Source organism: Mytilus galloprovincialis, chromosome 7, assembly GCF_965363235.1.
Source record: "Mytilus galloprovincialis chromosome 7, xbMytGall1.hap1.1, whole genome shotgun sequence".
In the NCBI taxonomy this organism is placed as follows: Eukaryota; Metazoa; Mollusca; class Bivalvia; order Mytilida; family Mytilidae; genus Mytilus; species Mytilus galloprovincialis.
This window is the reverse complement of record NC_134844.1, coordinates 70,292,651-70,307,907: the sequence shown is the minus strand read 5'-3', so window position 1 is coordinate 70,307,907 and position 15,257 is coordinate 70,292,651. Positions and strand designations below refer to the sequence as shown.

The following is a 15,257-nucleotide window of genomic DNA, read 5'->3' as shown; positions in this document are numbered from 1 at the left end:
TGACAATGAATTATCTCTAAAATGAAAAAAAAAAAAGGATCTTATTACTTAATAATCGATTATTTTTGAAAATTGGCGTTTTTCAAACACTTGTTCTATGAGCCCATTCTATTATACAAGATCAATACAAATTCCGTTGAAGTTACCTTACCGGGTGATATTCAACCTCAGCAATAAATGATAAATGTTGTTTTCGATTAAAGCCTTCTATCCCGAACGTTTATTTTGCAAAAGCTCATGCATGTAATTCATTGCAACCAAAAACCACTTACTACCTCTCAAAAACAGTTACAATTAAAAAATCCAATCAAAATGATCCATAAAGCAGATTTCTTCCAGGAATATCTTCTGATTCGTCTGTCAAGGAATTTCTACATAATTCTGACCCTTGACAGAAGCAAAGCTCCGTACATGTAAGGTTTTAATTGTTGTGAACAAACACTTTTCACATGGAGATTTTCCCTCACATGAACACACAAGATCCTGTAAGAATTCTGCTGAAATATGCCCTTCAAAATAAACGGTGTGTAAAGAATTAATCAATTTTCGCCAACCTTATTCTAAAGATGACGGAACAGGGGGTTTAGCCATGTGTGATGCGGTCAAAATTGCCGATTCAAAGAGAGGTAACCTGACTAAACCTACATCTTTGCTGGTGGCAAGCTTGACGCGCATTTTATTCATATCATGATGGAATGATTTAAAGATATTTTTCAGATCAGGCATCTTTGAAACTAAATTCTTGCACAAACAAGGGCTTCATCTTCGTCAGTACTCCCAAAGCTCAGTAACTACAATAGTCGTGCGTGTTCTTCGAAGTTAAGTCCTGTTTACTATTTTCTCACTACTCCAAGCAGAGACGAAGTTGTGTCGCATCCGGTAAGAGTGTGTACAGTAGGAGTCAGTTTATAAATTGTTGGGGAAAAGCAAGCACATAGTTGGTGAATGGGTAAAATTCTTCAACTATGTTTTACACTGCTAATGTTCCCCATCTGCACCTACAACTCGCATGCATGTGTCATCTGTTTGTAGTAGTGAACACACAACACAATCACACCCGTATCAGAGGTCCGTATGATTATTCTGTCGCTCTTTCCTGGTTTTTTTCTGTTAACATCATGTCCATGTATAAGGCATTAGTTATTATACGAGTATTGGCCCTTGTTGAGTGCTTACCAAGTTACGACAGTCGTTAACAATATTGTCTGAAATAACTTCGACAATTTCGGATTTACAACCGTTCCGGCTAAGTAAAGCTCACTATAAGGTGGAATCTAGGGGGATTTGTCATAGTTTTGAAGAAGAAAAACTACCAAAGAAATTAGGGAGAGGAATCCTTCTCCCTTCAATAATCTGATACACTTTGGTGGAAGCTGTAATCTTTGTGCGGCTTTGCTTTGGAGCAGACAACTTTATTGAGTTTTTCATGTTGTAGCGGTAAAAGAATGTCTGCTACTGTGTGCGCTAGAGAAAATCATTGGGTCATATTTTTATAATAGTCAGCTGCAAGGTCACAAAATTTTTACTTTTCTGTTATCATCAATACATTTAAGCAATGCCATACCACCTTTCAGACTGGTGTAAGTTGTGAGTGATGGGACAAAGAAAAGGTAGGGAAAGTGCACAAGAGACATTAGAATCGAATTGGATCACCAAATCAGGAAATTCATCAAACGACCCATACTCTTTAACACATTGCTAGCAGATTCCATCATTAAGTCTTTCAACAGAACTTAAGAAGAAACGTTTACTCTTTACAGTAAAGGAAGTGATTCAGTTCTTCTTCTCTGGCAGACGATACACTTTTAAAAATTAAAACGCATGTGTTGCCTTTTTTAACTACTAGGACCTAATCGTAAAGAACTTTATAATTCAAACATTTTCCAGATAAGTACATGTCCAAATGCAAACTTGGTTCTTACTTTTTAAAATATATCAAAAAGAAAAAAAACCCATATCAAATAAACTTGCGAAAATAAGAAATCTTTTAAAAATACATAAAAAGACACGATAACCAACACGAAATAGGACTATGAACTAACAAAAAAGATCGAATTGAAAAAATTTTGGCAATGAAAAATCGCTGTTATACGAAATATCATGTATAGATTAAAATAATAGTATCGGTCCGGTTCAATATTTTTGTACACGTCGAATTTCTAGAGGAAAATTTGTAACCTGTATCTTCATTTTGTAGTGTATATTTTGTTTCAATGGACAAGTCGAAATAATGCTTCTGAGATAAATGATTTTGAAATTGTTGTTTAATAAAGGTTTGACATATCATATAAATGTTGATTATTTTACATTTTGCGTAAAAATAAATGACGAAATGAATTGAAACGTACTCTATTAAATGCAAAATATTCGTAGTGTTCAATTTTTACCAAAACTCTTCAAAAACAGATTAATTTTGCTAAACTTTGTTTGAAATTGTTTAAATAAGGTTTTACAACAATGTATATAATAACAAAAAGCATATCACGAAATGTTCTTTTAGAATGTAGGCCTAAATTCTTTTGAAAGTATTTTTTTCCTTAAAGTAAGGGAACGAACTTCAAAGCCCATTTTACAAAAATTGCACCGTACGATTTTTGATTTTTTTGTGTAACCTTTGAACTATCAATACTGTGATTTGTAGCCGTATAGTCCGAATGACGATTAAACTCTTTAAGTAAGCGAATTTTCCTTACTTGGTCACCGTACTATTAGTTGTATACTGTTGTACACTGTTTCATAAACTATATTCATACATTGAAGTATTATATATACCATTATGTTCTTATTCAATACTTCAAACGAACATAAAGCATTTACAAAGTAAAAACTCAACACAGTTTTTGGTTATCAGCTCGCCCCGACAGCACAGAAAGCTTCGATTGATAAAGAAAGGGACATAAAGAAAAAGGGGGGACAAACAATATATATTACAAGCCTAAATTCTTAGATACTGACAATCTGTTGAGTATACTCTCTTTAACATAACCATCTTTGGCTTTATCACTTTTCCATCTCCCGTGTTTCTTAAACAACCGGTTATCTATTCCAGCTTCTGCCGCGGCAGTAGCTCCTCCTGACCTCAAACTATGTAAGCCAAACTGTTTTTTATCAAGACCTAAACTGTCAAGTGCAGATAACAATATCTCTCTGGCTTTGGTGTAAGAAATATGACTACTCTTTCTAAGTTTGTATATATTCAAAGATTTACAATAACAAATAGATCTAAAGATAAAATAATTCGATTCTACAGGAATGTTAGCTAACTTTAGATAACGCTGAAGTACATCTACCGGGCATGTAATATCCCCTGTTTTTGAAATGACAACATCTTTCCCTTCCCTATATACATCAGTTTTACTCTTGACTAAATGAAGTGTAAGGTAAGTAGGGGAAAACTGTATATCAGACCTTCTCAAGTTAGCTAACTCGGAGAATCTTAAAAAGCCAGCATAGGCTAATAAACACATACATGCTATTCTTACATCTTTTAAATTACAAGTATTATTAGCATATTTACATACAATATTTTTCAAAATATGCGGTGTGATAGGTTCTTTTTTGACAACTGAATGACCTATTTTTCTATGAGCCCTTCAAGAACAGATGCAACTAGATTATTTTCACTGGGATCATCAACGCCAGCTAATTTATGTGCCCATTTTATGGCGTAAAAAGCATCATTTAATTTTGAAACAGATTTTGCAGTTTCAGACAAATGAATTAAATATAAAGAAATATGTAAATGATATGCTGGCAATGGTGAAAAAGAATATTGACTAGTCCACTTACACCATGAATTGAAGGCATATCTATATTTCTTCTGAGTACTCGCAGCCTTGGACGAAAGAAGGAATTCTGGTAACTGTTTGAACAAACTGCTGAGATCATTATTAGAGGCAACTTGTGAATTAAAGTCTGACCAATGTCCTACTGAAAAAATATCTGAAAAACGTAAAATTGCAATAACATTTTATATACATATACAGAGGACGAATTATTAGCATATTTCAGATTTCTTTACACAGTAAAATATAATATATATTCAAATATTTCAACGCCAGCTACAATATCTTTATAGATACTAGGGCCATAAACTAAAACAAATTACCATGCCTGCTACAATATCATTATAGATACTAGGGCCATGTCAAATAAAAAACCAAGCCTGCTACAATATCATTACCGATACTAGGGCCATGTCAACATAAACACCCATGCCTGCTACAATATACATATACTAGGGCCATGTCACAAACAGACCATGCCTGCTTAAATATATCTATGTATGTTAGGGCCATGTCTAAGATGCATCTAGCAAAACAGCCAAAACTGGCGAACCAAACGGTTCAATTCCGAATATCGTATTCTTATTCGAACCTTGCTTATAAATACCATCAGTATTTTTAAACACAATAACATCTTTTACGTAATCTTGATAAATCAAATGTTTATCGAATATCAAAGGCCAGAATGCAGCAGAAATCCACTTAGGCACAACTAACGTGCCTCGAGCTTTACAAGCTATAATGTGTTTAATCGATCGTATCACAAGATTAATTGGTGGAACTAGCCAATTATTTTCATTGGTCCAAACTTGAGAAAATGCATCAACTTCTTCAGAATCAGGTTGCCAAAACAAGGAGTTAAATCTCATAACTTTTCTATTTTCGACACTTGCAAACCTGTCAATCGAATAAGGACCCCACATATCATTTAAAAAATTGAAAAATATATGTGTGACTCCCCAGTCCTCGAAATCAACCATTTTGCTGATATAATCAGCCTTTTCATTTTCTTTTCTGGGACTCCATTGAATGTCAATTGATATTCCTTTTTGAATGCAAAGTGAAAAAATAGATTTTGCTATAACATGAAGATTTTCTTTCATACTTCCCGAATTAACAATTTTGACACAATTTTGATTGTCAGTAAACCACTTTATAGTTTTTCCTGTGAAACTATTCTTAAAAGAAAAAAGGGCTAACTCTATAGCTTTCAGCTCTCTCCATGTGGAGCTTTGTACCGTTTCACTACATGTCCACATCTTATGGAAAATCTTATTTTCTAATTCAACGGTGTATGCACCAGCGGCAATATTACTAGCATCTGAGTATATGACAACAGAAGATTTACTGTAATGACATAAATTACGATAGTTAATCATAGTGACATTTTCTAACCAGAACTTTAACTCTGATAAAACCTCGACTGGTTTGTACCCTGTAATGGGAATATCCCACCCAATTTTACTTTCAATTTCCATGTAACAGAACTTTGACATAATTCTAGCCACATTTCCGATTACGGGAGTCATAGAAATAATTCTACCTACAACCTGAGCTAAAGATCTAGCTGTAACATAGGGAAATTTAGCCAAAATGACATTCAATGAGAAAATCAAATCGTCAACTCGACGTTGAGTAATAGATAATTTGTATTCTTTCGAGTTCCAAACTATTCCCAACCATTCTAACTCTGTAACAGGTTTAAAAACAGACTTCTCCTCGTTAATAAGGAAACCAGCATCAATCAAAGACCTTTTAACGAAGGACGATTGCTCATTACATGTATTTTCATCTGGACTCATGCCAAATCCATCATCTAAATACAAAACAACTTTTATACCGTTTCCACGCCAAAATTTTACTAGTGGCCTCAAACATTTAGTAAAAATGTACGGACCGGTAGTAATTCCGAAAGCTAAAACAGTATAGCAATAAAATTGACATTCCCACTGAAAACCTAAGAAAGTCTGTTGCTGTGAGCATATGTCTAAGTGAAAATAACCAGATTTTAAATCAAACTTAAACAGATACATAACTTTGTCAAAATATTGTATAGCTAACTTCCAATCCTCAAATTTTATTTTTTCGCGCTTTATGTGTTTATTCAATTGACTCATATCTAAAATAAGTCGTTTCTTACCGGACTTTTGAGTAGCAACACTCAATGGATTTACCACATATGGTTGAAAAGGCACTTTAATTACGCAACCTATTTGAACTAAATCTTCAATTGACTTTATGACAAATTCAGTATTCTGCCGTGCTGATCTATTATTTCTGTGGTACATTTTAAAAGGTGTATCTATAAATGGAATAACATAACCATTTTTTATTGTATCAAGCACAAAAGGACAAGCACCTATATTTTCCCAATACTTTACATGACAAGCTAATCTACCTTTCACCCCTTTAAATTTATCATATGACTGACAATTTTCAAAATATTGAACTTGATCTAAAAAAGATTCTATATGATCAACAAAACATGTAGAAAATTGGTCATTAATAGTGTCTAAATACTTATCATTCACAATGACTGGAGAGTGACGTTCAGGCCCTACTTTACTACTTCTGGTAGGTTGTGGAGTTGCTGTTGGATGACCTGAGACTGGCGAGAAGAGGACAGTTTTTTCTCCAGTGGCCTTGTTGCTTGCAGTAGTGGCACGTGTCGATTGAGCAAGGCTCACGCCTTGCGAAGCTCCCACGAAAGGGCTGTTGCTGATTACGTTGATAATGCTGAGCATAAGCAGGGTTACCATAAGATTCCGCAGGTTGTTGACGAGGCGTATTTTTGTCGAGCCTGCAACTTTTGTTGCAGAAAGCTCGACATAGGGATAGTGATCCGGCGGCGGCGGCGGCGGCGGCGGCGGTGTTAGCTCACTTCTTAAAAAATTTATATTTTAGAAGGTGGAAGACCTGGATGCTTCATATTTTGTATATAGATGCCTCATGTTACGAAGTTTCCGTCAGTCACATGTCCATTGTCCTTGACCTCATTTTCATGGTTCAGTGACCACTTGAAAAAAAAGTTCAGATTTTTTGCAATGTTAAATTCTATCTTACTGTAAGTAATAGGATAACTATATTTAGTATGTGCGTACCTTGCAAGGTCCTCATGCCCGTCAGACAGTTTTCACTTGACCTCAATCTCATTTCATGGATCAGTGAACAAGGTTAAGTTTTGGTGGTCAAGTCCATATCTCAGATACTATAAGCAATAGGTCTTGTATATTCAGTGTATGGAAGGACTGTAAGGTGTACATGTCCAACTGGCAGGTGTCATCTGACCTTGACCTCATTTTCATGGTTCAGTGGTTATAGTTAAGTTTTTGTGTTTTGGTCTGTTTTTCTCATACTTTATGCAATAGGTCTACTATATTTGTTGTATGGAATGATTGTAAGGTGTACATGTCTAGTGGGCAGATGTCATCTGACCTTGACCTCATTTTCATGGTTCAGTGGTTATAGTTAAGTTTTTGTGATTTGGTCTGTTTTTCTCATACTTTATGCAATAGGTTTACTATATTGTTGTATGGAATGATTGTAAGGTGTACATGTCTAGTGGGCAGATGTCATCTGACCTTGACCTCATTTTCATGGTTCAGTGGTCAAAGTTAAGTTTTTCAGTTTTGGTCTTTTTATCTAATACTATATGTCATAGGTCTACTATATTTTGTGTATGGAAATATTTTATGATCTATATGTCAGTCGTGCAGGTTTTATTTGACCTTGACCTGGTTTTCAAGGTTCATTGTTCAGTGTTAAGTTTTTGTGTTTTGGTCTATTTTCTTAAACTATAAGCAATAGGTCAACTATATTTGTTGTATGGAAGCATTGTTAGCTGTACATGTCTGCCTGGCATATGGTTCAACTGACCTTGACCTCATTTTCATGATTCATGTTAAGTCTATGTGACAGTCGTAATAAAGCTTTAGATTTAGGAGTATCAACATAATATCAATGATTAGTAAAGAAGGCGAGACATTTTTGTGTGTGCACTCTTGTTTGGGTAAGGTTGCTGGCGAGATTTTGACTTCTCCTTGGAGGTACGGATAGCTCTGGTCTCAGCTTGTCGTATCTTTCTCTCATCTTCAGAATCTGAAGCCACGGCATTGGATTCGTATTCCCTAACGGTTCCCCAACCAGCAGGGGAAGCATCAGCTATGCGAATTTCTTATTACGGCTTTTGATCTTATCAGTTATGTCAAGAACTAATCTTTAGGCTTGTGTATTGGAGTTAGGGATGAATTTTGAAAGTTTGTTAACAGTGTCTAATAATTCCTCGTTAAAGGTGTATTGAATTCTGTTTCCTTCCCCCTTAAATTTTAGAGTGACGTCCTCCTTAATTTTTTTCTTAAGGCAATCTTGTTCTTGTATGAGTTCAGATTTCAACTCACCTAACTTGCTGTCTAAAATTGTCTTAAAAAGCTCTACAGTATCTACCAAATCAGACGACTTATCAGCTGCTTTATGAATATTAGGTGGCGGTAAACTATTATCTCTTTCGAGTAGTATGTCTTCATTCAATTGCAGACGTGGAGAAGATTCGGACATTTTACCAAGTGGCGATTTAAGAAAAACGAACCTTTCTGTCGGATAGGCGAACCTCGAATGACAATTCTAGATATCTTATTATAATTTTAGCGCTAAAATTCTAGCATGAAGTTATCATGATTGATATAACTTAAACCGGTAATAACTTACTGATGGTCCAATCAAATTAAACATAAACATGTTTTGATTTAAACACACGTGTTAAAAGTAAACAAATACACGTGTTAAAAGTAAACAAATACACGTGTTCCCGAGTAACCTTTATAAATACATTGCTATTTACTAGTTAACATATTTAAACGACGAATCCGCATGATGAGTTCGTTTAAATGTGTTAATGAGTAAGGCGTGGTGTATATGTTTTGTAACATCATTCAAAAGTGGACTGGTCATTTTTTATCCAATAAAAAAACAGTGGGAGTGTCGTTCTAGCCCACTGCTTAGCGAGCGCACGAGAAAACCGGTCCAGTTCGGATACGGCACATCAGATATGACAAAAAGTTATTTTTCTGAATTGAAAAAAAAAAAGATTTTCCCCAACAAAATTGTATAGCAATAAATATTCCGGCTCAGGTATAAACAGACAACCCTCCCCCCCTCCCCCCGTTGAAATTATAAAATCAGTGACGGAAAGTAGAAATCCTCTTTGTAATACAAACGAAATCCTTGTCCTCTTGCATTTACTAAACTGTCAATCACACGGAGACGTAACAAACTGGCGGAGTTTAAATTATGGTTTAACATAAAAAAAAATATCAGATTAAACCAAGTCCAAGCTCTGCCTATCTACATGGAGTTGCAAGGACAAAGCACGTCATGATTCTTTTTAATGGAATAATATATCAATCTTTATATTAAACTATCGTTTTTCAAAAACCGAACTATTAAGCAGATTATCACGTATAAACATCAAAGAAAAAATGCCGTATTATGTTACAATACATATTATGCAAATTACAAAAATGAAAATCGAATTTTAAAAAATATTGAGTCAGACGTAAAACATTTTGAATAACATTCTTAAAAAATGGCAAGACATCTAAGTTTGGAATAACAGATGATAGAACATAATATACATTGTATATGGTATATGTTAAGCAATAGCTGCGCATGTATTTACATAGTTTACAGATCTTCTATGGTGGTACATGTAGCACGGCGACATATAAAAAATCGAGGAGCAAGTGATGAGAACTTATTTTAATAAGATTGTGGTGGTAGTTGTTGCATGTTGATCTCTTGACCTGGTCGACCTTCTGCCAACTTATATGTGGACACTTGGGTTTCTTGTTTCATGCCCACCGCTGGGTTAATGCCAGATACATCTTGTTCAGCTCCTGTCTGAACCATTTGTGTATTTGGCATTTCTACTGTATTTATGTGTTGTCCGGAAGTGACGTACCACATCGTTCTCCGTAAGCAGAAGAATAAAGTACACCATGTACATACAAATATAACATACAATTAAAAAACCAATTGTTTAGAGAACAACTGAAGGGGTTTCCACATGTAACTACTCAGATCTTAGTACAAATTTAAGAGGATTTGACATGAATTTTCGCACTTGAACAAAAAGAAATGTACTAAATAGACTAGTATTACCGACTTTGGACTTATTTTTTTTATTTCTTCGACTTCAATTATTTTGGTTGCTCTTAATTGGCCGAGTACCAGAATTTCCTATCATATAGTTTACATTACAAAAATCAAAGATGTGGAACATATTCGATCATAATCAGTTGGTAACTAATGTAATTACTTGTCTGTCTCTTCCATGCCCATCTTGAACATAAAAACTAAATATTGAATAAACGATACTCCTAATGCTCAGGTTTGTTGTCATCGTGCAACGCCGTTAATAACACCATATAGGAAAACATAAAACTCCCTTTTGTCATAAGTAACTGTCCAACATCAAAACATACTATCCACACTCATCTGTGTCCACACTTGTTAACATTACAATATGTAATTCGAAGACAAAAGTCGGTAACATAAAAATAGTCTATTTGTCATAAGTTTTCTGAAAATAAGGTGAGAATACAGAAAAATACACGATCTAAACCAATTAGAATAAACATAATCGTATCTCAATTACAAAACAGTTTAGTTTACATATATAAATCTGTCATCGCAAAGCCGTGCTGATAAGTGAACAGATAATATTATGCTTGAAAAAAAAAAAAAAACAGATTGTAATTTAGTGGTTGTCGTTTGTTAATGTGTTACATACTTTTGTTCGTTCATTTTTATGCCCCATATATGGGCATTATGTTTTCTGGTCTGTGACTCCGTCTGTTCTTTCGGTCGTTCGTCCATTCATCCGTCAGTTCGTCTGTCCATCCCGCTTCAGGTTAAAGTTTTTGGTCGAGGAAGTTCTTGATGAAGTTGAAGTCCAATCAACTTGAAACTTAGTACACACGTTCCTTGTGATACGATCTTTCTAATTTAATGCCAAATTCGAGTTTTCATCCCATTTTCACGGTCCACTGAACATAGAAAATGATAATGCGGATGGGGCATCCGTTTATTAGAACATTTTCTTGTTTGTGAATAACACGGGTAGTAAGGTCGTCATATCGAGGAGCGTTTAGTACAGTGATTGTGTCATAGTTTGGATAAGTTTGACATGACGGTGTTAAGTCTTTTTGATAACAATCAATGCAAAAATGTAAACACTGGGATATTTTGTAAACGGAACTTCTGATAAGTAATTCAAGCTGGTAAGTACCTTTGTATAAAGTAAATATGTTAGTACATCACAAGTTGTATCATATGGTTAATGATTTAACACAGAACAAAGCTTGCGTATGTCAAAATTTAAAACTTGCTAATTGGTTTATCGTGCATAAAAAAAATTATTTTCTTACAGTCTATTACATCACATATATCTTCGTGATATAACACTGCGGTCAATTATTCTGAAAAATACCTACTTTTGCAATCAATTCAAAATTACTGAAATATCTGTGTCATGGTTTGGTTCATTCGTGTTATGGTTAAGTTCATGTTCGACATGGTTCAGTTATGTAATTCTTGTCGTGTATAATGAAGAGTTACTATCAAAATTAACAAAAGTCGTTCCATTTGAAACACAAAAGGACATAAAAACGCACATACAATGTAGTAATATGTTATAAGTAGATGCAATATGATTGCCAATGAGATAACTATCCACCTGAGATCAAATGACGTAGATGTTAGCAGCTATTTGTCATCAAGAGGCCTTCAACATTCAACGATGAGCAAAACCATATGTCTCAGCAAGATATAAATGGCTGCGACAAAATTCAATGTATAGGAATTCCAATTAGAAAACCATCAGCCTAATTTCTGTGCAAAATAAATAACAAAATATGATACGCAGTTACATGCGATATTCACGGCATTACAGACACTTAACTACATACAAAATATTGCGAAGTAAAACATGTTTGCGGGCTCCCCAACTTCTTCTTCGCCTTAACCATGCAACACATGTAAACTCACCAGATCGGGTTTAAACAAGAAAATCAAGTAACAGAAACACTAAAGACACAAATAAAGTACTGATATTTAAGTGAGACCTAGTTTCAAACAAATAGAAAATGATAAAAAGTCATGATTCTAAGATAGCTTCTTTTAAATTTCAGGATGGAATTCAGGTGCCAATATTGTGAGCTTTACAATTTAGACATATTTTCAATTCTAGGACACACCATACTAAATCATGGAGATAGATTTCTTTCAGTAAAACGAAAAACAACTAAAGATGGTGTGAGTGGGTATGTATCCAAACATTATCATATCATTCCAGAAATTTTGAAAAGTGAAAACAAGAAAATATGGATAAGCCCAGGAGATGAAAAGATCAAAATTACTGAAGTTTGCTCGGAAAAGGCAATTGAAAATTTTTCTATTACTGAAGTTTGCTCGGCAAAGTCCAATGAAAATTTTTCTAAATCTGAGGATTACGATTTAAGAATGGAGGATGATTCGAATAAAGATAATGAATTTCAGGAAGAATGCAAACAGCCACACGAGATAAACCTAGCCACAGTCTTGGATAAAATCCCTAACAACGACAGTCAAAGAGATAACTTTTGGCTTTTCATACATCTTACACTACAAGACAGATTTCCCATGCAGAGTATAGCCTTTTTGTTATTTTTAGATGTTGTCCGTTGGTTTTCTGAATCTAAAATCTCAGCTATGCGCTATAGCGATAGAAGTAAAAGTTTTTGGCAAATCGGTTTTCGGCTATTCCATACAAAATTTTTAAATTTCATGAGGGGACTTGGTAACCAACACTTGGTAATGGAAAATATTGGAAAACGAGGAAAACTTGATCCTGAAAATTCAAAATTAAATTTTGCTGTTCCTAGCAAAGCAAGCTTGTCGTGCATGCCAACAGTTCTGCCAAAATCCATTCAACCTGGAATTATAAAAGAATTGATATCTTTTATTTCCACAACAGACGACGTCACGACAAAAAGCTGGAAAATTTGTGTTGACCTGAAAAAAATTAACTCGGGAAGAGGTGGTGATTCTATACCGGTAGACCTATGGGGGTATGAGGAAAAACATAACAGGTTAGAAAAGCAAACAGAATTCGAAGCCGATATGCAGGTTATTCAATGTATAAAAGAAAAAAATAAACTCATTGATAGCATTAGAACATGAAAGTCTTAATATTTTAAGAGACAATGAACAGGTAACTCAATTAAAGAAAGGACTATTTGACATTTTTGAAATTCTTTGTCAAAGATTAAAAGTCTTGCGACAATATCTCATTGGAAAAGAAACCAATCTGAACAAAATAATGGAAAAGTCGGCAATGAGAACAAATCAGTTGATCTCAAGGGATTCGTCAGTACCATAGGAAAGATGAAGAAAAAATCCTTCCTCATAAAAGAGCATGTTATGATATCTAAAAATGTCATTATCTTGAAAATGAGACAATATATCATTTAAACTTTTTGAATGCTAGAAATGAATAAAAAAATCAACTTTTAAATTTATTAAATACTTTAATAAATTATTTTGTTTTACAAATTTTACTATGTCTGGTGAATGATCGAACCCAACGGAAGGACTTTCCACACATACATGTATGCTCTTTCTGGCCGTGTTTCCCACTATGGTGCTGGTCTAGTGAACGCTTGCTGTTAAACACAGCATTACATTCCATACAGTTGTAGGACGTATTCCCTTGACATTCTTTGACATGTCTTGTCATTGATTGTCTATAAGCGAAAGCCTTGCTGCATACGGTACATTTAAACGGTTTGTAGTTTAAATGTTTACTGTTGCGATGACCTTCAAAATGTGCGTTATCGTTAAACCGTTGATGGCAAATATCACATTCTATTGGGCGTGAACTAGCATGGTCTCTTAAATGACGACTTAGGCCTATTCTCGATGTATATTTTTTGCCGCAAAGATCGCACATTAAAGAGTTTGAATGTCGTGCTTCGTGTTCGGTCAAAGCCCATCTATCTGAGAATTTCGCTGGGCAATGAGAACAAATCAGTTGATCCCCGTGTGTTCTCATGTGGCGTGTTAGACATCTTCTTTGAACAATTTTAGAACAGATGTCGCACTGAGCTTTAGTTCTTTTTGGCAAACCCTGTTGATCTTCGTTATTGTTTTCATCTAATTTGTCATCATCTTTATTGAGTGAAACCACTGTTTCTTCAATTAAATCAGTATCACCAACAGCTTCAAATGACCCGTCTAAAGGAGCAATAGATGCAATTGCCTCTGAAAAATTGTATGAGTCCAATTCAATGCATTTGTGTAAAATTTGGAGCCTTATCGTGTAAATAAGTAACAAAAAAAAAACAATTATGAATTTGGCTGCGTTGTTTTTATGCTAAACATATTTAGTAACACAAATTGAAAAGAAGTTATAAACTACGAAATCATGAAAATATAACTTTTCAACACAGACACCAAACAGGCATTCATAAATGCTAACTATTGTGAAAGGAAGGGTTTTACACATTTAATTGCAAAAACATGTTTACTGAATTCCGAAGTTGCGACTCATCAAAAAAGTCTAGAACCTAGTGACGCGGCAAGTTGTCCTATGTCATACCTTACTGTTTAACGCTATACTTAGAATAGTTTGATGGTTTCAGATCTCTGGTTGTCTCTGTTCAATTTATTAACCTATTTTATAGAAACAAGCAGATATAGAGTTTGGCCTATTTAACTCATCCTATTGTTGAAGAATTCATGTTTGTGTTGTTGGTTTGCTGTCTCATATATGTATTTTCCACGTCATCTTACATTTGATATTACCTTGTAAATTTAAAATCAAATATGCAAAAGTGATAAACGGCAAATATAGATAGCATAAAAATATCATTGAATGTTCTAAGAAGTTCAAATGAAGTGTACTTGTGATATATATCAACAAACTTACCATCTGTTTCATCTTCGTCCATCTTATTATGCGTTCTGTCCTATTACAAACGATGATTTCTTGTCTAGCCAGGTCAAAATTAAGGTCGTACACAGTTTAAATGTACATGTAGCGGACAATATAACACGTGTTTCTTTGAATTTCAATCCTTTTTTTCAATCACATTTAATAATATACCACCGCATACTTAAAACTAGATAGCAGGAGTTTTTTTTTCAGAAAGTATAGAAACTATATTACATAAAAAGTAAAATATTTGAAATAATTTAATGATACTATTCACGATGCATTTATACAATATTACAAAGATTTTTATTGATTCCTAATAATAATTGATAAACTTGAACATTATATCGGCTTAAATCCAAAATTGGAAATGTGATCTTTCATATTTTGAATTCGAACTTTGAAAGTACTTTTTATTGTAATTTCACCTATTATAGTTTTAAAACCAATAAGTTTTAAAACTGTTGTCCATGTCACGCGTAACTATTCGGTTTCGTAAATGG

At 34.2% G+C, this 15,257-nt stretch overlaps 1 protein-coding gene across 1 annotated transcript; it reads right to left on the bottom strand.

Moving 5' to 3' along the window:
- Positions 1–6,273: 6,273 nt before the first annotated feature.
- LOC143084259 (uncharacterized) lies at positions 6,274–14,770 on the bottom strand. Its single transcript, XM_076260668.1, has 4 exons — positions 14,749–14,770; positions 13,947–14,081; positions 7,785–7,958; positions 6,274–6,577 (listed from the first exon to the last, which is right to left on the bottom strand). Exons 1-4 carry the CDS (start codon positions 14,768–14,770, stop codon positions 6,351–6,353), a joined length of 558 nt encoding a protein of 185 aa, XP_076116783.1. The 3' UTR covers positions 6,274–6,350.
- Positions 14,771–15,257: the final 487 nt, after the last annotated feature.

Coding starts and splice junctions, on each gene's coding strand:
- LOC143084259 (XM_076260668.1), bottom strand. CDS start 14,770: ATGGACGAAGATGAAACAGATG. Junction 7,959..13,946: donor CAATAACGAAGATCAACAGG/GTTTGCCAAAAA, acceptor AGCCGTAATAAG/AAATTCGCATAGCTGATGCT. Junction 6,578..7,784: donor GCAACCTTACCCAAACAAGA/GTGCACACACAA, acceptor GCAGGCTCGACA/AAAATACGCCTCGTCAACAA.